The sequence below is a fragment of the Anguilla rostrata genome, chromosome 8, assembly GCF_018555375.3.
Source record: "Anguilla rostrata isolate EN2019 chromosome 8, ASM1855537v3, whole genome shotgun sequence".
Taxonomy (NCBI): Eukaryota; Metazoa; Chordata; class Actinopteri; order Anguilliformes; family Anguillidae; genus Anguilla; species Anguilla rostrata.
This window is the reverse complement of record NC_057940.1, coordinates 30,005,515-30,028,922: the sequence shown is the minus strand read 5'-3', so window position 1 is coordinate 30,028,922 and position 23,408 is coordinate 30,005,515. Positions and strand designations below refer to the sequence as shown.

Sequence of the window (23,408 nt, the reverse complement as noted above, 5' to 3'; positions counted from 1 at the left end):
GAATGCAGTTCAGTCATCAACACGGTGGAACCGAATTCAGGCTATTACTGCCACGTGTTTTTGTAAGTGCGAGATTACACTCCTTGGCGCAGAACGCAATTACCGGCAGATTGGCTGCTTTAATGAAGCAGCACGATCAGTAGTGTCGAAATTCTTGGCACTGCAAGAATTATCCATTCGCCATTTCTGGCAGTAACTTTGGGCTGAATACTCCACTGATCTTTACACAATGCGAGTAAAAAGGGCTAATACAAGCGCAGCGGAGTAATATGGGTCTTTAATGACATCCATTGAAATCGTCCCTGGAAAGAGGGAGAGTGGCCTATCTGCAATTCCATCGCAGCTCTGCTTCTGCCGAGACGCGGCACATTTAAATACAAAAATCAAAATCCCATTCTGGTCCTGGGACGAAAACGCGTTCTACGTATATATCAATGTTTCCGAGCACGTGCAGGCCAGCAAACCCGACACCCATTGCTGCAGTTTTTCTTTTTTTCCTGCTTTTTTTCCCGCATGGTTTAAGACCTGAATCTAATGGAGGTGCCTCTCTGCACATACCTAATGAATAAAAATGGAGAGACAGAGCCCGGACATCAGGCTGTAAAAACCATCTGGAACGAGCTGATGATCTCTGCTGCATTGCATGCCTCACAAACAAATCCCACAGACTTTGCCTAACAAGGACACTTAACTTCGATGTCTTACCCTTTCACTCACTGAAGTCTGTCGTGTATAATATATACCATGTGACACGACTGTGGTTCGTGCTTTCTGTTTACATCCATTACTTTAAAATATATCCTTTATTTGCTTAGCATATAATATGCATGGTGGTTGACATAGCTCATATTTCATATACTGTCAATTTATATCGCAAGATTCAGGGTGATATCCCAGCTCAACAATGGTGCCTTACCACAGAGCTTCAAACCTATACCGCTCCATAATACTACTCCTCTCTGCTGCAATATGAATTGTTAGGAGTTAAATCAAATAGGATTGAACACTTTCGATCCCTATTGGACACATGCAGTACAGTATAAGCTCGTAGAGCTGAATTAACAGTGGACACTTCGCTGTGTGCCCTGGGTGGAACAGCTCCGTGTGGAAGGAGGGAAATCAGAACGGGGACGAATGTGACGTGGAGGAAGTCACCTTCGCAGCGCGGCACGGCGTTGTCCCACACCACGTTCCCGTCCTTAAGGATGCAGGAGATGGTGAGGGAGCCGTGCGTCTTCACGAAGCCCTCCTCGCACAGGAAGGACATGGAGCTGCCCAGCTGCAGGCTCTCTCCAAAGCGCTTCCCATTGACAGGGACGCCCGGGTCGGGGCACTCGTTGTGCCGGAATGCTGCGGGGGGGGCGGGGTGGGGCGGGGTGAGGCGGGGCGGGGTAGGGTGGGGAAGGAATGTGGGTAGAGTGGAAAGCGTGTGGGGGTTGAGAGGGTGGGGTGGAAGGGGGTATATGGAGAGGGGTAGGAGGGAGAAGAATACAAATCACATTAAAGTGCCATGAACGCGATTTTGAAAACATTTGTGGAACTACATACTCCATCACAAAAAAAAATAAATAAACAAATTCATTCACACACTCAATCACTGCTGTAGCTTGTCATGTTGGGTCCCGCATCAAACGAAAATGGACCGATCACTTTCACTTAGCTCTCATGGTTGATTTTCTATTACACACTTTTCTTCAGCTTGACAACTAAGTTGAAGGATGTGCTCAACTCATCGATGGACTCGGTAGAGTCAACACACCAGAAGGGGTGTGATCTCAGTTTTCCACACAGCTGTCAGTGTCTGGACACATTTTTTCTTCAATTCTGCAGGGGTTACTCGCACTTCCGCGACTAATTCCTCCAGATTTTCTTCACCTAAAATGTCTGTGTACCTCATCCATCACCATCACTTTATTTATTAAACTTCCAACAATTTCTTCAATAGAGTTTGACGTCTACTTAATTAACACGAATGGCAGAATGAACATGCCCTCCTAAGTGTGTCAAACAAGTCACGTGGAGTAATACAGACCCGTCTTAGGCAACATCAGCTCCAATTAACGCCGCTGGAATTTCATTTAATTTCACAGTAAGTCGCTAATGAATTTGTTATGTGCTGGGCTTCCTCTAATTTGGTTATTTTTCCTCTTAAGTTCTGATAACTGGGATATTGCAACAGATTGCTGCCCACATGTCCAAATTGGTGTATGTGAAACTGCAAAGAATTTGACTGTTTAGCTCCCTCCTAGAATCAGATTAGACAAACAGCTCTCTGAAATTGAAGAGAAACCTCTTCTTTCAGGGGATGTTTATTCTCATGATTAGCTCCAGGGTTAAAAAAAAAAAAAAAAGCCCTGCAATTTCTCTTAGGCCATTCTGGCTCAACTTTCCCTTCCAGAAAGTCTACACCCATTAGTGGATCTCCCCCTCAAAGTGTGCAAAGAACTATGCACTCTCTGAGTCATTTCTTTCTTTTTTTAGTCCTGGTGAATATGAGTTGGTTAAGAATCCTCTGTTGTACTCAGTATGCCTTGGCACTACTGACTTTGTGGAGCGGATAGAGAATGAATAAGGTAACTGGGGAAAACTGAAGGTGTCAGTTAGTCATCCTGAAAGTTCAAAGACAGCGTGAACATCTTGTGACCGCTGCACTGTGAAGTTACAGCAACAACACAGTAAAACCATGAGCAGGAGAAGAGTCCGTATGCATGCATGTAACAGAAGTGTGCCAGAACAACAGTTTCAAATGATCATGCAGTGATCACCATGGCAACAGAGGTACTGTAGAAACAAAAAGAGCTTTCTATAATAATGACGTGTGCCACACTCTGCTTTGAATCTAAAAAATGAAATAATAATTGATTCCTCATTCTTGGTAATGGTATCCAAGACAATAAGCCAGCGGATGTACAGTATATCATATAAAAGCTGCTTTGTTCTTACTGGTGAATGTAATGTTGAATCCTCTGTCAGTGTTGGTGTGGTCAGTCAGGAACTCCAGCCTTGCCACGTGGGCACTGGTGGTGATGGGTGAGGGCAGCACGTCGCCAGAGAAGGTGCCCAAGATGGGCGACTCAGCCTTGCCCCCATCCTTCACAGACAGGAAGTCGAACTGCTTCTCCATGCTGAGGTCGTTGAAGGCCAGGTTGATGCGGCTCTCTGGCTTGGTGATGATGAGCCACACGCAGTGCATGTTGTTCCCGTACTCCTGAGGGTAGTTCGGCGACAGGAGAATGCCCGACGGGGTGGTAAAGTTGAAAAAGCAGGAGACTGTCGGAAGGGGAAAGCAAATAGTCAAAGCAGTTTGTCAAATCGATTATTACACTTGCTGGTTAGCAGACACAATCAGCATCAAAGCTGATATACATAACTCAACATTTTTAATATATCATCACATTTAAACAGCTGGATACTTGTTTGAATAATTAAGGTATTGTGTTTTGTTGTCATTCATAAACAACATGGTACAGATAATCAAGAAATCTCAGAGGGATGTTAGATCCTACATCAAAATATTAAAACAAATAGTATAACCGCAATGTACTATTTGTCATAAACCTTAATTGTCAATCAAGCTATAGTGCTTATTTACATTAATACACCAAACTCCAATGTTTAGGTTAAGAAGGACAGTGTAAAAAATAATAATGCTGTGTGCGGAGGATGCATACTCCTCATCGTAGTGTTTTTTTTTGTTGGAGCCCCTCTGGCTCTGACAACCCACGGACCCTCTGCCCCTGGTCAATATGCGGCACACAGTCATATTTCATAGTTCATACTCCTTTGCTTGGCTATGTTTATATCTGTTTCTTCATTCTCAACTTTCTATTGCGTCCCTGAGGCTGGCAATATATCAGCCGCGTTTTTCTGCACATCAGTGTTTCACCCTCTAGGGGTGCGTCTCGCTGCTCTCAGAGGAAAGCACAGTTAAAGGGACGTCCCCAGGATATTGCACTGCTCCCCTGTTGATGAAATGCAATGTCACAGTGCTGTTAACGCTGCCGTGCAGACATGCTCCAGAGCGAAGGGGGGGGGGGGGGGTGGAGTCGGAATCAAATACAGGGAGATGAAGAAGGAAGGAGTGTGAGCGGCGGGGGACAATGTGGGCCTGGAGGGTGGCTGTGGATGATGATGCCTGTACACACTTGCATGTTGAGTGACATTTAGACCAAATAGAGGTATCCAGTCCATTACACAATGCTGTTTGTTGATGTATGGCCTTCTTAAAGCTCTCCGTAGGCCTGTGTGTGTGTGTGTGTGTGTGTGTGTGTGTGTGTGTTTGTTTGTATGTGTGTGGGTGTGTGTGTGTGCGCATGCATATGTGTTTGCGTGCAATTTGTTCAGTCATCCAGACAGTCTGTTTGGATACCTGCCTGAACAGACATTTTTGCTCATCCCAGTGCACTAAAGGCAGATGGCTTGCCAGCATTTTTACTGAGGCCCACCTGTGCACAGGTCTCATTCTGACTGTTAAAACTTCCTGAAATGGAGGTGGCTGCTTTACGCTCACACAGACCTGCTCATTCATACCAGTCTAATGTAGGGGCTCAATTATGCTAATTGTGCCGTTCTGCCTAATGATTCTCAATTAATGTGGTCCAGGCCCAAAATGGCATCCACCTAGCACTGAGGAAATTTCCATAGAAAACCAAATAACCCTTTATAGAACTGTGCGAGTTGTGTTTCCCCTGCTGTTACCCTTCTGTCTAATGTCTGAGCCTTTCCTTATTTAATCTGTAATCAAACAATAAAACCACATAAGTACCACATGTATCTATTTAGTCATTTGCACTCTCCAGTGTTGACACACACTTTAGCGAGTGTATTCTTCACATCAAAATCGTCTTTATATCAGCACATCATCTTGGGTAATGAAATCCATGGATCAAGGTTATTAAACTCCTGGGATTACCCAGAATCCTTTATTCCAGCCTTCAGAACAACAGGATGCCTATTGAACTAATTACACAAAGTGAGGCAAATAAAGGAACAAATGACTGGGGAGGCGGCTGATGGGGGTGTTATTTGCTCGCATTCTTTTAATATCCCTAGATGAAAAGTGTACCAATGATGGGCAAGGTGTGGGGGGGGGAGTGAGAGAAAATCTGTAACTTTCAGAGCTGAGCTGTGCATGCGGATTTAACATATTTACAAATGTAACTATGGGAAACGTATTTAATGATACATGCCATTACTGCCATTAAAAATAATAACAATTGGACCACCAAATATGTATTTTACTTTGTCATCTTCTGAAATTATACAAAAAATGTAAAGGTAAAACAGGCATTATTCCCATTTGCCTTTATGTTATCACAGATTTTCCTTTTCCAGTTTTCTTTGAGAAAATACCCTTATTCCATCACTGTAATTCACCAAGAATTTCAGTTGAGATAAATTCTTGGAGAGTGATGGTAGTTCTCACTACTATCAAATCTGGACACTGCTAAATTCTTCACACATTTAGCTGCTGCAAAAGGATTGCAAGAGTAATGGGTCTGTTCTATGTGTTGCTATGTGAATAGGTCGGCAACTTTAGGAAAAGCGATTTATCACATTGTTCATGGTATGGAAGGGAGGGAGAGAGCGTAGGAAGGATAAAACACGGCTGTCAAAAAATGGGCGGCAGACGAATAGTCCGGAAAGGTCCGTATAATTGAGAGACTTCTCACAAAATAGGGAGCTTGTCTGCTACACTCATAATAGGGCAAGGATATTCAGAGGAAAGCAATGAAATGCTTTTTTCTCCAATCAATAAAAGTGTTTAAGAATTGTATTCAGCAGTCCAACCTCAGCAACCAATCAATACACCTTTATCTAATTTCAGTTGCTGGAGATGTGTTAAATAACCCCACCATCGCAGGCTCTTCAAACTCATTGAGCCGACCCGTGTTCTGGAGTGATTTGCTATGCGCTTTCATTTTGCATTCTGATTTTGGCAGCGCATTTCTTAGCATTTTAATTCTGCTGGCTTGCTGAGTGCAATGCAGTCACTGAGCCCAATGCAGTCACAATTATGCCTCGCAGCTTAACATGAACAAAACAAAGAATGAAAAACCCTCAATGGTACTATATTTCAAGGACATTTTTTTTAACTCATCCGGCTCAAATCACTTTACGATACTTGACATGAAACCATTGGGTAGGTATGTGAATAGTGATAGATGGCTTGAGTAGGGACTACAAGTAAAGAAACGGTTCAGCCGTGGATTGATCATGCATACCAACGTGAGCGTAAGTGTAGGACAAGGACAACGATAAGCTAAATGATCTATTTAAAAACAATGGCACTTATCAATATCTGTGAGCTCACTACCTTACAGAAATATGGCGACACATTGTATGGATTGATAACGTTGTGATTAATGCCAGATTGACAATTACATAAGTTGCCAGGGGGTAGGCAGAGTGGGAACTTGGGATGTCGGTGTGAATGAGGTGTACATTGTGTTTACATGCCGACACTGGGTGGGGAAATCAAACTGAACGAGCAATAGCAAAAGTCTACAGGGGAAGACACAGAAACAAGGGCAGAATAGAGCAATGTGAGCAAATATTCAATGCCAAAATGGATTCAACATCTTCATGTAGGTGAGCAATGCAGGTGAGCAAACAGAAGGCAGGTTAAGAGGAAAGAAAAAGAAAGAAACAAGACTACACACATCACCACCCAGGAGATCGCCACACTGGCAATAAAGCTTGGTGATGGGGGACACACTGATTGATGCAATGGTGTTGTGCTTCCTGAGTGGAACAAAGCAGTTGTATCTTTGAACATTGCGATCAAACTGAATCACTTCAGTGGATATCCAGCCGTATGAATAATACATACACCACCTAAGTCTCCAGCCTTATTGTCATAGAAATGGATGTAAATTAATCACTTTTTAACGGCTGTACAGATTACATTAATTTACACTACATTCTATGTGCTAAAGCAGATGTTACTTGCACAGTGCTCCGGGAAGCTTGGAGGCATGCAGATAAATAAAAGACATTAACCACGGTGATTTAGATTTATATCCTGACTGGATGATCGATGGGAAAGGCCCACTCACATACGCAGCCGGGCTTCTTGGCCGACCACTGGTTGTTCTTCTGACAGGTGATGTTCTTTTTCCCAACAAGCTCAAAGGCTGGGAGACACTCAAAATGCAGCCTGTCCCCGTGACGGAAGCCTGACCCTTCTCGCTTGCCATAGGCAGGGATGCCTGGGTCTCCACAGCTGCCCTGATCGATTTCTACGGAATGAAGGTAGAGAGAAGTGAACGGTTTTCATGAGAATAACGGGCAGGCAATAGAATGGCAGTGATTAAGGATTCTGATACAGAACTAAATAGGCACAGCTGTTGCACAGTTGAGCATTTGCTTAACCTGCATTGCTTGGAAGAAAGATTGAGCAGGAATGGCCTGATGATAATTTTTTTTTAATCGATATACTAACACAATTCACAACACATTTGTTTCATCAAAGCAATATTTCATTTGAGATGTTGCATGCGGTATAGTTGTAGCCATAGTATAAGAGCTATAAATCAACCTGTGTCAGTGCATGTACAATAATATATTACACTTCAGGGTTGCTTAATAGGTATTGGCTTCGCCTGTCTTGCCACTGGTATGCAATATATTCTGAAATGTGTATCTCATGCCATAGTTCTTGCAGAACCACACACACACACACACACACACACGCACGTGAATATAGCGTAATTCAGAAACCTGTCACGTGTGATATGTATTTTTTTTCCTCATGAATAATTTAATATCACCTTGTCAAACTGCAACTGAGAAAAAAAAGATGTCTGACACATACTCAACTGTGTTTAAACCTTTCACAAACTGAGAGGTGACTCGATTATAATTGCCTCTGGGCAGGAGATAGCGGCAACAACTGTGTCAAATATGACTGTCAGACTGGTGAAATGGTGAAGGGTGAAAGCACGCAGTGGTGTCAAGCCACCTCCTGGAGACATGAGACCATTACGCCTTATGCAAGGAAAGAGAGAAAAGCAACCCATTAAGACAGAAAGCAATGTTGACAAAGCTCCCGTAGACACTACCCACAGTACATTGAACTTGGCTGGGCAGGTGCTGGGGCCTCTCTCTGGACAGACAGATAACAAAACTGCACCATTGTGCACTTAACTGTCACCTCAAGGTCACACAAGAAGGTGTACACTACTGCTAGTAAGGGACTTTACACAAAGTTTGTCTCAATGACATGGACAGTTTTATATAGCTTTTTATTACAATTATATTATCTTCTGACCTTTGCTGTGTAAGCTATATACAATGTGTGCGTGTGTGTGTGTGTGTGTGTGCTTGTATGTGTGTGTGTGTGTGTGTGTGTGTGTGTGTGTTTCTTTAAACTAAAAATAATTGCCAAATTCTTTATCATTACATCTGTAGATAAGTCCATAGACCGCATTTCATTACATCCCATGACGACAGATCTATGCTGTATTCTCAGGCTTACTCCCTCTGCTCTTGTTCACAGAATTGTATGATTTTAGTTTTCAATTCAGGCCCAGTGCCCCTGCAGAAAACTGCCCAAGCAGGACACTTTGGCAATCAAAGAATCAGTCCCTTTCCAAATAGATTTTTTACTTTTTTCTTCTTTTTTTTTGCTTTGTTTTCCCCCCTGCATCTCCCCCCACCTGTCTTCACATGTCAAGTCCTATTTGCTAGCAGCAAAAGCAGGAGAATGGAGGGAGGATGCACCATCCAGAGTGGAACTGCTAAAGCACAAACACATGGCCTCTGGTGAACCTCATGTCCCGTCAGTGGGCAGCCCGTTCCGCAGCACAGAGGTTTCGGTGAAGCGCCATGCTTTTTTTGATTTTGGTGTGTCATGGCGATTAGCAGCCAAACTACGGGCAGCACAAATACCCCTCTTTGTCAGCTGTCAGTCTGCGCTGTACTGTAAGTATTCACTTAATGATTTCCTGAAGAGAAATTTTGAGTGAAAACCTAGTCCTGAAGCTGTCCCTGACTTGAAAAAATTGAAGTAGAACATATTATAAAATATGCATGTTGAGTTAATAGTAGAAATTGCCGATTTTAAGAACATCCTCAAGTGAATTTGAGTGGCAGGGTACTCTTAATGGTTACAGCAATATTACTTTTACAGATAATGAAATTGACAGATATTAGAGATTAAACCGACTGTAGCAATAAAGAAATGTTAATGGAATATACCAATGGAATATACCAACCTCCTAAATTAAACAGCTCACAGCAATAGCCTTGTGAGCAATTACATCATCAAATCAAATATAGGTTATATAACATATGAACATTACTTGTCACTGATTTATCCTCAAAGTTTCAGATATTCACTAACCTCACTATTATATATTATTCTTTCCTTGAGTGACTACCTTTGTTGAGGAAAAAGATTTTCTTAAGTAACCAGCATAAGTTAAAAAAGAGATGTGTTAATATGAATTAACAAAGTTAATTCATCAAGTCGGATTAACTTTAATAGATTAACTAATAGATTAACACAAATCAATCATTCCATGTTTTTACCTAATAACACTGTGGTTTACATTATGTCAGCAAAAGACCCTTTCGATTATGAAATGTACAACCCAATGTTTCTATGTTATTTTCACAATTGCACAACAAAAAAGCATTAATATGGAGATTATCAGATACACACAAACACACATATAAGCAATAATTTGATTTGATTAGCCCCTTATCAAAGCACACACCAAGTAAATAGCCCCTCATTGGGTAAAGGCTTATTTTCCTCATTGAAAAACACATTTGTCCCGTGTCTCTTCTTTTTCAAAGAACCACTTTTGGAGGTTCAGATAGGATTCTCTCCTCATAGGCGCATTTAAAATGAGGACAAAGTGGGGGGAGGGGGTACATTTATGAGGGAGAAACAGGATAGGGAAGAAAGGCCTTTCATGTTTCCCAAGCCTGTTTACTCAAAAGTATGTGAGGCAGGGGGTGGCTCCTGTCAGCTCGCCCATTTCCCTACAACAGCAGCAACAGCCCTGATGAATAAATAACTTCATGAATAAGTAAATAACAATAATGGCACATTAGATTTCAGTGGCAGCTTAGCACATAAAGCTCAGCAGACCATCTTGGGTACACAGAAAGCCATTATCTTCAATTCAGGCAACATCCTGCAACATAGTTTATTTACATACAGTATATCCTCCTAGGGCACATATGAAGAGTGTGTGTGTGTGTGTGTGTGTGTGCGTATGTGTGTTTGTGTGTGGGTATGTGTATGCGTGTCCCTGTGTGTGTGCGTGTGTGTCTGTGTGTGTAGTGTGCATGCAGGCATAAAATATTGCATTTACATAGTTTGCTAAATAATTGTGATAAAAAATAAATTAAAATGCTTTGGATTAATGGAAATCTCAAAGGAAAGGAGGTAGATGTTCAAAGAAATTCAATCTCATCATTAAAAAAGTTATCTTTTTAATTACAGTGTTGTGTCTACTGTGCTCTACTTTTTTTTTAGTTTTGGCTCAAAAGCATGACTTCAGTAATATCCTGGAGACTGATTTTCAACTTCACAATTACATTATGCAAAATGTGCATGGCCCCAGTGGTAAGCAAAAAGTAAGTAAGTAAGTAAGTAAGTAAATAAATAAATATAACAGGAAATAGGAAAGCCCTTTGGTTGGAAATAAACAATAAACCAAGCTACATTTGAGACTGGCAATGTGGTGGTTCCTATCAGCTTGGCCCTGTAACACTTAAAGATTTTCCCTTGGACAAGGTGAAATCAGCATGTTCTGTCTGCATTGCCCCTGTTAGGTTTGGGGGGAAAACGAGTTGTCGATTGAAAAAGGAAAACTTCCCGACGCGCGGAATACAAAACATACGCTGCCGAGAAGCGATGCAGCGGAATGCAGAGAGAGCCATTTTGGGATTGTCATTTTGCTGTCGAGGGGCAGCAGAAATGGATGATTAAATGGCGGAGCAGAGCAGGGGAGAAACTACCATCATTCACAGTAATCAACACTTCAATGCATTAAACCGGGATAACCTGCATGCTGCCACCGCTCCTTCAGCCATGAATCAATAGCATGGGCCTGTCGTTGTCCAGAGCCAGTGATGGGCAAGTTTGTCCTTCACAAAGTCCAGTCATATTAGCTAACAACTATGTTACCGGCTGACCGATATGAACCAATCAGAATATTCCATTTCTCTGGAAACACGTTTTAACCCACCTGTACTCCCTGCAGTGAATAGCTGCAAAAGATTTGTTTCAGCAAGACGTGTTCATTTACAGACCGTTACTTTATTTATTTTATTTTTTTCACACCTATTGATTAGCTTCTTGTTTTTTCCAGTGCCACTCATGACCCAGGACTGTCTTCACTGAAAACATCATGTAATTATTTTTTATATGGAACGTAAAAATAGAGCTGACGTATCATACATGTTTTTAATGGGTTCATTACAGCTAGGAAGACACGAACAAACACTGTCAATAGCCGCCTCTAATAAACTACTGCCACATATGACCCCTGGTCCCCTGCACACCAACCGCTAAAAAGGTCCGACGGCATCAGGAGAGGAATTAAAGCACTGGCTTCAAACAGTACGGACTGAACAGAATGACTAATGTTATTGCTACATGTCTCTGATCCTCGAAAAAATCCTCAAAGGATTTTTCAGTTGCTGAGGTTCACTGCTCAATGGAGCAATGCTTTCAGAATATTCCCTTTTCCAGCCAGTTAATAGGAGCATATTGCTAGAATAATGAACAGTGCATTTATATGCGGAGTGTTTTGTACAGGACAGGATAAAAGGTTATTTATTATTCATTTATTAGCCAAGCGGCTCCCCTTTATGACATATTTTTCCCATTAGGAAAATTTAATTAAATCGACATTAGTGCGTAGGTCAAACTGTCTTAATCAGTGGTCAACCGTGTATTAATTTCCGGTTAATATTTGGGTTTTATTACGGAGCATCTTAATTCCACACCATCCCTTGAAATCCGACCAAAAATCAATCAAGCTCATATCAGATGGCAAGTTCAGGCAGAAACGACCTCGGACATCTGTGAATGTCATACTGCAAGAACATTCTTCTGTCTGGCACTTTAATTCACGGAATACAGCAAACTTTCCAAATCAATTTTCATTAGATAACTATGGCCTACCACCAAGCGGACTGTAAAAGCATCGAGTTCCGTACCTTCGTAAGAGACTTTGAATCCCAGCGAGCCACTTGTGTCATCGGTCTTAAAGTTGAGCCACATCTGGTTACTGGTGCTGACCACAAGGTCTGGTGTGCTGGTTCCGGATAGCCTGGAATAAAACCAGCAGCATGTGTGAATTTTATGGGTGACGAGGGTAAAAATGTTGTTGAATCTGTCGGCTGTCTCGTCATGGATGAATTAAACCATTCAGCTTTCTTGTTTTTTTTTTTCCTTTTTCTTTTACACCATCAGTCAGAAAGACAGTGAACACATGGCCATTTAAGCTAATGCATACTTAAGACTTATAATGAGACAGACGACGTCATTTAAATGTTGGGTGATTCCATTTCAGACGCAATGTGTACACCCCACCTCCAATTCCAGGAGGGCGCACACATAAAAGATGGATCTATAAAACTTTATTAACATTGTAAATGTCTGTGCAATTAATAACGACTGTCTCTGAAACATTATCGAGCATCTGGTATTACAAACACCATTACGCGGCGTCGATACAAGTCGAGTTGCAGAAGGGTGATCTTGTTTCAACATTCAGGGCCAAAGTGATTGACAACGCCTTGTTGATGTTTGCGTTATGCACTGTTTATCAGAGAGGTCATTGGGACAGAAACTAATGAGATGGGATGGGGGGGGGGGGGGGTGAACCCACTCACACATGAAAGACTGTCTTCTGATCTCCAATTGATGCTCCGTCCCCCACAGTCAGTGTGTCGTAGCCTCTCTCCAGGTCGAAGTCCTCAAAAGTCAGCTTGATCACCTGCAGACACAAGGACACCTTGTCTGAAGAGATCACTGGCAGGGACTTTTGCTCCACAGCTCCAGGGTATTCCCAGACCTGCCATCCTCTCCTTCACATCCCTTTCTGTGCCTGAGGTACTTTTTATAAATCAATAACTCAGTTATGTGAAACCTAATTCAATTTTATTGGACAGTGTGCACGTGTGGCAGAAGAATACCAAAAACACCATATGTTCTAAAGTGTTCATAAGTTTTATCTTTAATCACTGAGCCAGCTTTCATTGCTCAGGCAGGTTTCTGGAGTCTCAGGAGGAAAAAAAATCTTTGAGGCTTTATAATCAATTAATTTACAAATAATCAATTAATTTACATTCATCAGTGAAGTAAGGCCTATCTGCTGAAGAAGCATCAGTCATTGTAGTTTCAATGCATGAAAAACAAGACTGTATGTATATATATATATATATATATATATATAAAATAACACTGACTCATGCTGTTTTCTAAGCAGAAGATATAAATCGGAACAAGATTTTATTCTTGTTCACATTTAGTGTTCACAGCTAACATGTAAATAATCAAATAAACATTTTATTCAATAAGATAACATGACTAAGCCAATAAATAAATAAATAAATAAATAAACCAGGGAAGGGAAAAATGAGAGTGCTGTCTAGTCTCCCATTTCAAATTGGCTGCCACGTTTCTGCGCAATTCTTAATGTTTTCAAAGCGCTCTGAGACTCAGGCCTAATGAAAAAGCTTATATAAATGCAAATGGCGTCCCATCCTATGGTAAACAAACTGTAATGAAAATTGCCAGGGGTGAGGAAGCTACATCCCAGGTCAGATAACAAGATAAATGGAGTCTCATCCACGACCTCCTCCTGGTACAGTAACCATACGCGCCCTGAAATCACTTCCATCTGCCCACACACAGGCACCAGCAACTTCTCCATACCACAGGAAAGAGTCTTCACTGTGACTCATTGAGTTCTCCAAATTGACTAATCTGACAACAGGTCTTCAGTATCACCTGATGTGGCATATCTTTCCTTACCTTATAGTTCAGTAATATTGTATATCAGTAGACAAGGACAAGGAACTTTTCTTTTTTTTGCATGTACATTTTTTGCATGTTCCTTCCCCTGACATCCCCCCTCCCTGATGCATAAGGCATGGATGGGCACCTGATTACTCAAGCAATATGGAAAGGCTCAGGTCTTTATCATCCCCCAACATGCATGGCCCTTCCAGAACTCCTGAACTTGCAGGCCATTTTTGTTTTTCATATTTCTTAAATTTGTAGTTTATAAAAAAGGGAATGCAGCTTACTTCTTACAATGGCCAGAATGCACTACAAAGATGCACAGAATGCACATGTCTCTTGTTTGTTAGACCTGTTAGCATGGAGCTGAGGTTCATAAGCATTCAAATTCACAGTCAGATATTGACTAGGTTAGCATGCAAAAAATAATAAGATATAACATCTTCAACTCAGCTTAGTTTGGAGACTGTATGTCTCTGTTTACTAGAAAGTTTTATTTGTAATTTGCCAATGAAACTGGAACAGACAAAGGGTGAAAAGTACATGAGACTATTTATGTGTTAGACAGCATGAAACCAAGTAACAACAAATATTAAATATAAATAATAAGGAAATGCTCAGAGATTTTAAATATGAATACCTTCCATAATGAAGGTAGGGACCAAAGTAATACATTTGAGATTTTCACTGAAAATACAATTCAGAAAAATAAAATATGCAGGATATTGCAGAGAAAAAAACGCAAAATAGCTTTCACATTCAACACCCTTCCTGGTCCGAAATCGGCAGCCTGGTTTTCCTACTACCTATTTAAATGCTTCCGAAAGCATTTAAATGGGAGTAGTCCATGGTAACCACCCTGTGTGCATTTAAATACACTGCACCTTAGACATAAATGGTGCACTTTGTTGAATGAAGAACAAATGGTTCCTGCTGTAGCTCTAAAGAACCCATGAACCTCCTTTCACTGAAAACCCTTTCACACCTCGCTGCCTCCATCCCTGGACCCCCTCCTCATTCTGTACTTAATCCTCATAGCTTGATGCAATGCATTAAGCAATACATAAGGTGATTTATCAAGGGCAATTTTCATAAATACCAAGGCATTAGGAATACAAGGGGAAAAACAAATAGTAGTAATCTAAAAAAGCATTAATAAAAATAAACTACTGGAAGGTTAATACGTCACACACCATTACTCCAAATGGCACTTGCCTAATTGGTAGAGAAATCCCCCCCTTTTCTCTAATATAAAGTTGGCCGATGTAGAAATCCCTCCCTTCTGAACAATATGAAGCTGGTTGGTACAGAAATCCCTCCTTTTTGTCTTGTCCAACACTGGTCTCTGCTTTCCTATTACCAGAAGAATTACTACCTTACCCTGCTACAGTTCCTTTGCCATTCTTTGCATATTACAGCAAACTATTTTCACTATACCACAGAGCCAAAGATAGGCTTGTTAGATATAAAATAAAAGATCAACGATGTGAAACCTGATTTAATACAAAGGGAGTGTACTATGGTTTGCGGTGGAGTTGGAAAGAAAATCATTTATCTAATTAATGGATAACAATGGTCATAATCCATTGCTGAAAATGAATTTCTTTCTAAGCCTCACACTCCCCTTAATCATACGTGACCCTGCCAATCTCAGTCAGTCATGATGATCTCATCGCCACAATCTGGCCTATCATTATTGAGTACCATTTTTTTCCAGGACACATTACTTAAATGGACAGGCAGTTATTTGAGGTTCAGCCATTAATAAATCAACAACAGGAATAACACACACACACACACACACACAAACAACAACACATAAGTAAATCTTCAATGGCCCAGGATTAAATGCAAGACCAAAGGACAAACTACAGCCAATGTAGTAAGGAGCCTGAAGTAAACTGAGCTAACATGCAACAGGCCTTTTTGTATCTAAATCCCTTCTGAATCTAAATAAGGGCCTAAGATAGCATTAATTTCCCATGCATTGTGAAGAAATACCATAGGAAACTGGAGAAGCACATTAAAGAGAAGGGCAACATTTAATTTTCAGATGGTATATTTCTTTCACTGGAACCAATCAAAATGATCCCTTATTTCAGGCCTTACAAGTATTTGTATTACATACAAATATCTTCCCCATATGCACCAACAACTACAACAACCAGCACAACAAAAATAAACTGCCCTACACACAGCTCTTCAATTTCACGGTGAAGAATCCAGCAGCTGAAATATAACAGTTCTTTGGGAGATACTTGAGTATCCAAGAAAAACATTTTTTTTTTACAGTATCATATCATTACATCACATCTCAATTGGTATGACAGGAATTTGTTTTCATACCAAAATGAAAGCCATTTATAACCAAGAATCAAAACAGAAATGTTTGAAGACAAAGCCCACAAGTGACAGTTTTTTAAAGTAACGTTGCTCATTTCAACTTAAAATTTCACATCAGCCGGAACGCTGATGCACCCCCTTGTCCCCCAAGCCAGTGTCTCCAAGCACTTCCCCTGCGAGCTTCTGTGATAAGGGTACGGATTTGAGAAAAAAAAAACATTTGTTCAAGCCCAGAGAAGCAAAATTTGGCAAGCGAGATCTACTGTGGCCTTGAACTATGCTACAAAGTCATTACTTTGTGCAAACCAACCCTGTCACTTCTATGATATCCTCTCAGTATCTTGAAGCATTTTTTCTTTATCTCTCTATTCACCATCTGAAAAACGAACACACACACACACGCACGCACACGCACACACGTACGCGCGCAGGCAGATACATAATATGAATTTGTATATGGAGGAAAATATAGTTATAAATATCAATCTGTCCTTACTTCCCACCTCCTGATGGCCAAACCAACACCATGTGACACACTGTATTTTTTTTCCTCCCCTGAGAACACATGAAATGATTTAACTGTGGCCTACATTTACTGTTCATTTCAATATGAAAGGGACAGAAATCCATTCGCACTGTGAAGGAGGCCTCACCTTTGGTCACTCTAGGATGTGATTGCTCTTTTAGCACGCTCTGTTTCTTTGAGCAAACTGATCAAACGGCAAAATGAACACGGGGGGGGGTGGTGGGGGGTGTCAGGGAGAGTTTACAAGCAGCGTCTATCTCCCACGGGAGGGAGGGAGGCGCTGTCATCTGTTAAAGGTGTACAGGTATACCGAACGTTCTACACACAGAGATAAAGTATGACTACGCAGAAGACAAAGACTGGATCGGCAGATGTGAGAAAGCGCAGTGAAGTGATTGATGGGTAACCTTGGAGGGGTCAGCCGTCGTGATAATCCAGGTGCAGTTGGCGTTGTTGTCGTACTGGACAGGGAAGTTGGGTGAAGTGATGATGCCACTGGGACCACGGAGCTGTCCACCACACATGGGTGCTGCAAACAAGAGAGAAAACATTTAGAAGCTGTGCAAAAAACCTTCGCCAAACACAGACGCTTCCAAGGAAGGGAAATAAAACTGTTTCACAAGCGACTTTACAAAGACAATTTACACAGTCCAAACAGTCTGACAACTGAGCTGGGTTGTGATCCACTAATCAACCTTTTAATTGTTTCCCCCCTTTCCTTCACAAATTAGATCCTAAATTCTCACCAAACACGTTACAGTCACAGACTGCAAATGTTGAATATTCAGGAACACCGAGGCAATATGTAATTGTTTTGTCAGTGCATCACACATTACATTAGCTTATTTAATTGATTGTGAAAAATATGATTTTGCAAGCATAGCCAAACTTACCATTAAACAAAGATAAATCAGACAGCCAGCCAGCAGTAAAGCACAAACACACACACACATGAACGCACGCGCACACGCACGCATGCAAGCACGCATGCACCCACACACACACACACGCACACTTCCTTCTATGAAAAATTCCAGCAGTGTTGGAAGAATCAGGAAGATTGTCACATTGAACATTATTAGGTTCTCATTTGCATATTGAATCGTGAAATAACTATTTTTCCCTCTGGCTTAAAGCTAGTGCTCAACCCTGACACCTTTCAAAGGACATCGACTTCTTTTATTCTTTTTTTTTGGCCCCCAGAAACACATTAAATACCTCACAAAATTAAAGCAGTTCCTGGCTAATGAGGAATTTAAGGAAACACATTAATGTACTGAGTAAATGAGTATGTCTAAAGGTCCAGTCCTCGGTCCAACACTTAATGAGTTATGTCTAGAGTGTGTTCCTTGGGGTGCTAAAGAACAAGGTCTCCTCCACACTGCCAGCGAAAGGTAAAGTTAACTAGAAAAAAAAAAACGACAGAACATAAAAAAATTATAATTTTGAAGGTCACAAGATGGAATGGTTGACCTTAACAGACATATATATGTGGTGCTAGAACTGAAATAATCACCTTTGTCACATCACAATGTTCAGATTCTGAATTCTATTAAATTAATTTATTAAATGCGTAATACAAATGAATCCGTGTCATAATGAACCTGTTTCATACTATGTGCTCCTAATGAATGTCTGGCAATATGGGGCACAGCTCCAAGCGTAATGATCACTTAAACATCAAAACACTGAAAGACTGGATAGAATGACAGACATTTTGACTCCTGCCATGTCCTTTCATTCATTAGACTGCATCATGTTATGCCCATGTTACGCACTGATATTATACCCATGTTACACTTACCAAGAGCATCAAGGATTGCGCAGTGAGGAAGTTACCCTGCTATATCATTATTGTTGTGGGGATTAAATAATCTTTCCCCAGGCACATAAACAGGGCAACTGATCAAAATACACTCTACTCAAACATACAGTAAAGTATCAAAAAGATAAACGGGAATTCACACAGGGTTTTCCGTATCCCTCCTTAAAGATGGCAAAGTTAGATTTTCACATTGCTCAGTTCTACTCTTGTTGGTACTCGAATGGATCAGTATGGGACAGGCTATTCAGCCACCTGTTTCAGAACTGTATTTCTCCAAAGCGCATTATGAAAGATATGAAGAAACAAGTTTCAGGGACTGAATGGATCTGTAAGAGATTATACCAGCTAGCGAACCCTAGAAAGACAATTTTTCAAACAAAGACATTGCTGTGATATAAAATATTCTCTCCTTTTATAACATTGACCTTGGTTCAAGCAATGTTTATTTTTTTTCCTTAAGCAGAGCTCAAAATTTCATTCAGCAACCCCCAAAATGAAACAGGCAAGCAAAAAAGGTTATTTGGGCTGAGACACAAGACACCAGTCCAGTTTAAATAGGCTGACTGGGCATCCAAATTGGGGGGGGGACTTCAATAATTGAACAGTGAACCTTCCTGAACCCAAAAACAGATTTCAACAATTACAGTAAATGATTGACATCCCCCTGAATACTTTGGATTGGATTCATTGGATACAACAACAAGACTAGAAAATTGGCTATCAAAATATGTTCATCTGTTTTATCACCATGTCCAACAGTTTTTCTGTAGTTCTTTAGCTAAGTTATGGATTTCTTAACACACAGCAGGACATGGGCTTGGCGCTCCATCCAAATGGGAATATCTGTATAGCATTTTCTGATCAATGACGAAGCAGTTTTTTGCCATTCATGATTAATGACTACATAATTTATGGATACATGTTTTAAGGAGCTACTTATCATTTCGATAATTCCAAAGTTATAAAATTTCCCTCGGCACACTACAATCATTAGAACGTTTTTGAGTCACAACAGGGTCATTTTTTCCACATTATATCAATAAAGACAACATAAATAAGCCTGTTCTACCATTGCTGTACAGAGAAAAAGTCCAAGTGATTGAGGTGGCTTCTTAAACCCAATGCCAAATATCACCACCCCAAAAATAAATAAAGATAGAGGCAGCGATTCTAAATCCATTTGAGAGAGTCTGCCAGCCAACAGCCACATATACACTGAGAGCCAAGGTGCAAAATCAGCAATATGGATTTCTAATTTAACATGCAGACTCAAAAAGCACCTGGATTAATACATTTTTGTGCTGTTCCAAAAAAATTTTAATAATAATTTGAATAATATGAAATGCTTAACACAAATGGCAAAAAGAAAAACAATAAAAATAAAATAATAAAAATAAAGCATATTTATATTTTCTGAGGTCCAGTAGATAATCATTGTGTGCACATGACCTTGCTAACAAACACAGAATGGATGCTCACGAGAGACACACATTTTCGATTTTGCAGTCAGGGAGTTATTTACATGCAGGCTACTCCAGTGTAATCTGATGATGAAACATATTAATCTTGAAATGCAATGCGATTCCACCAGACCAGCAGCACCATCACAATCTCCTCACTAGGGCTGTGGTAATGTATGAACAGTTTTGGATTTCACCATGATGACGGTATTGTTTGAATGGTCCTGTACACGTTGAGTCCCAACCTGAAAACCAGTCACCCCCCCCTCTCTCTCTCTATCTCTATTTCACTTTCTCTCTCAATCTCTCTCTCTCTTTCTATCTCGAACTCCCTCACCATTAGGCCAACAGAATTTCACAAATTGTGTTATTTGGATTATTATGTGTAGTGCCCTATTAGAAAAAAAAATCCAAATGGCATCAGCTAGTCCTCTTCATAACATACACCCACCAGACAGAATAAACCCATAATGACTAGCATGGAGAATTAGAGTATCCTCTGCAGGTCCAGGTGATGATAAACCAGGTGACCTGACTGCAGGCATTCCGGTGTGCTGTCTTTTCCTCTCCACATTTTTGTTTTCATGGGGAAGACTCCACCGGAGGACAGCCATTTGTCTTCTCCAGCAGCTATTGCACTGTGTGGTCTCATCTCACAAGGGCAGCTAATCAAAATAATAAAACAATTCCTGACAGCTAACATGCGGGTGGAAAAAAAAAGAGAAATAAAAAGTATAGAATAAAAATGGCAGTCAACCTTGGGGAAACCTTGGCTGCTTTTCAGGAAGGAGGATATACGTTTTCTTTACTGCGTGTCTCCGACCCTCTCCCTCTTTCTCAGCTCACATTCCCACTCCGTTAATTAGTGAAAGATAGAAAACACTCTCCTGAATAATGATATAAAATTATTACAGGCCTGTTAAAGGGTTTTATAGATGTAAATGCAAACAGCATTTGATGAGAAAACAGTTTCCTTTACTTTCACCGTCAGGCATTGTTTGAGTGCAGCACTCAGGTATACTCTGAGTGAAATATTTTCTTACTTGAATGGAAAGTGTCAAACAAAAACACGTCTACGCCATAGAAAGCGTAAAGCATCTAAATTGAATATGGAAGTGAATCAAATCAGCTTTTCTACAGGCTGTATGAAAGCAGCGAATGGAGAGCATGAGAGCGCACGTCCATGCGTGGGCGTGCACACGCACGTCCAATGAGTCCCTGAGATTCAATGTATTTCAGAACACAAGAACGTCGCGGACGAGAGCCCACGATGCACGGCGTCACCGGCAAGGCAGCCTTGCTGCGCGCCGTGGCTCACAATAGAGAGAGGATGATAAGGGAGAGCCGGAGGCGGCGGACGGTCGCGGAGACGGACGCGTGCGGGGAGGCGCGGCTCCTCACCCCTGCAGATGGGCCGGTCGTCGCTCCAGCCCACGTAGCTGTCCGTCACGCGCAGACAGGTGATGCTCTTGGAGCCCTGGAGCTCGTAGCCCTCGTCGCAGGAGAAGTGCACCGTCGACCCTCTCCTGTTGGGGCAGAGAACACATGAGAGGCTCCCCATTCTCTGCCTCGCTACAGGCCCGAGGTGCTTCGGCGCTTCAGAATGCTCGATGTGGTTTTCCACAGCAAAGGTGTCTGAGGTGCATCGGAGACACGTGTTTTTCCTCTAGGTCATAGAAAGGCGGTGACTCTGCTGGGTGATAACTGTGAGGCAGACACAGACTTTAAATTTCACACATCCCATAGGGGAGTACACAGTACAATGAATTCCTCTTGTACCCAGTACACAGAGAGGGAGATGCATATACTCCAAATCTGTGTTTCATTACATTACATTACATTACAGGCATTTAGCAGACGCTCTTATCCAGAGCGACTTACACAACTTTTTACATAGCACTTTACATTGTATCCATTTATACAGCTGGATATATACTGAAGCAATGCAGGTTAAGTACCTTGCTCAAGGGTATAACGGCAGTGTCCTTACCCGGGAATCGAACCTGCGACCTTTCGGTTACAAGCGCAGTTCCTTACCCACTGTGCCACACTCCGTCCTTAGGAGTGTCAATATATGAGACTCTAAATAGAGTTTCTTTTTTTTACTCTTAAAATCACATGGAGAGGGCCAAATTCCAATTTTAAAGATTCATTGAATAAACAACGGAATGAAATCTTAATGAAAGATTGATTTATTTACTGATAATAATTGAACGTCTGATTGGCTGAAAGAAAGCACGCAGAAACTACAGCACAGACAGTGTAAATGAAGCAGGACAATGTGCCTAAGCCCTGGCCTTTTCATCCACAACGCCAGGAAAAAAAGCATGTGCGGCTCCAAGCAAAGGGGAAAGAGTTCAATAAAGGGGGGATCTACTTCACCACTGTGCGCAGCACACATTCTGCCATATTCGACCGGACTACTGCAGAGAGGAGCTGTTTCCCGTGTCCATTACCACTGAAAAGGCCTCTGCGGATGACATCGCACTAAAAGCTCGAATTTTTCTTCCGTGTCACAATCAGTCGGGAAGAGTCATATCCTCCTGACACCATTCCCGTTTTTTTGTGCATTACAGTGTCAGGAGGGTCCTCCTTTAACACCGCAGGGCACTCTGAAAACACACCTCCCTCTCGGCAATCTGTAAAATCTCTTCACCGCGAAATGACACACAAATATCCGGACCGCGCCGGAGTGTCGGGCACCCAGCGTGGACAACACCGCCAATTAGAGAGGCTCGCCGCGAAAACCCTCTCGTATTTGTTCTGGCCCGGCTCTTTCGCTGTGACCTTTGAGAGCTCGCGGCCGATGTTTACTCTCCGGCGTGCCCGCTGAGACCCGGGAATTACAAGGCCTCTGAGAAACGAACCAGACGCCTCACCCAGCCGCTTCGTCCCGCTCACCGAGCTGGCGTGAGCACGGGGAAATGAACCGGGTTCCTGCTCCTCTCCCCGCCCAGCGACCGTTAACCCGTGCCTCTCACCTGAAGTCGGAGCCCTTTCTCTTCCCCCGTTCCGGGATCCCCGGATCCGGACACATGTTGTGTCCCTGTGCCACACCCATCTGTGACACTGAGACAGAGAAGGAAAGGTAGAGCGACAGAGAGACAAAGAGAGAGTGAGGGAGAGCAAGAGAGCAAATTAGACTCACTCTTTAACAGGGAACATGGGGTTGGATTCGCAAAGGTCAGAAATATAAATGGAGACACTTAAACAGATAGTTAAAGACATTGCACAATACGCTCTTTCATTTTCTACCTCCAG

The 23,408-nt window shown here is 41.7% G+C and overlaps 1 protein-coding gene across 1 annotated transcript in view; it reads right to left on the bottom strand.

The window, feature by feature from the left end:
- csmd2 (CUB and Sushi multiple domains 2) overlaps positions 1-23,408 on the bottom strand; it is a 259,924-nt gene that overhangs the window by 102,809 nt on the left and 133,707 nt on the right. Inside the window, exons 8-15 of the mRNA XM_064347643.1 lie at positions 23,129-23,216; positions 21,549-21,673; positions 17,270-17,391; positions 12,862-12,965; positions 12,184-12,296; positions 7,059-7,241; positions 2,944-3,270; positions 1,156-1,350 (exon numbers count right to left, since the gene is read on the bottom strand). Of these exons, the coding sequence (XP_064203713.1) occupies positions 1,156-1,350; positions 2,944-3,270; positions 7,059-7,241; positions 12,184-12,296; positions 12,862-12,965; positions 17,270-17,391; positions 21,549-21,673; positions 23,129-23,216 (1,257 nt within the window). The remainder of the gene's footprint in view (positions 1-1,155; positions 1,351-2,943; positions 3,271-7,058; positions 7,242-12,183; positions 12,297-12,861; positions 12,966-17,269; positions 17,392-21,548; positions 21,674-23,128; positions 23,217-23,408) is intronic.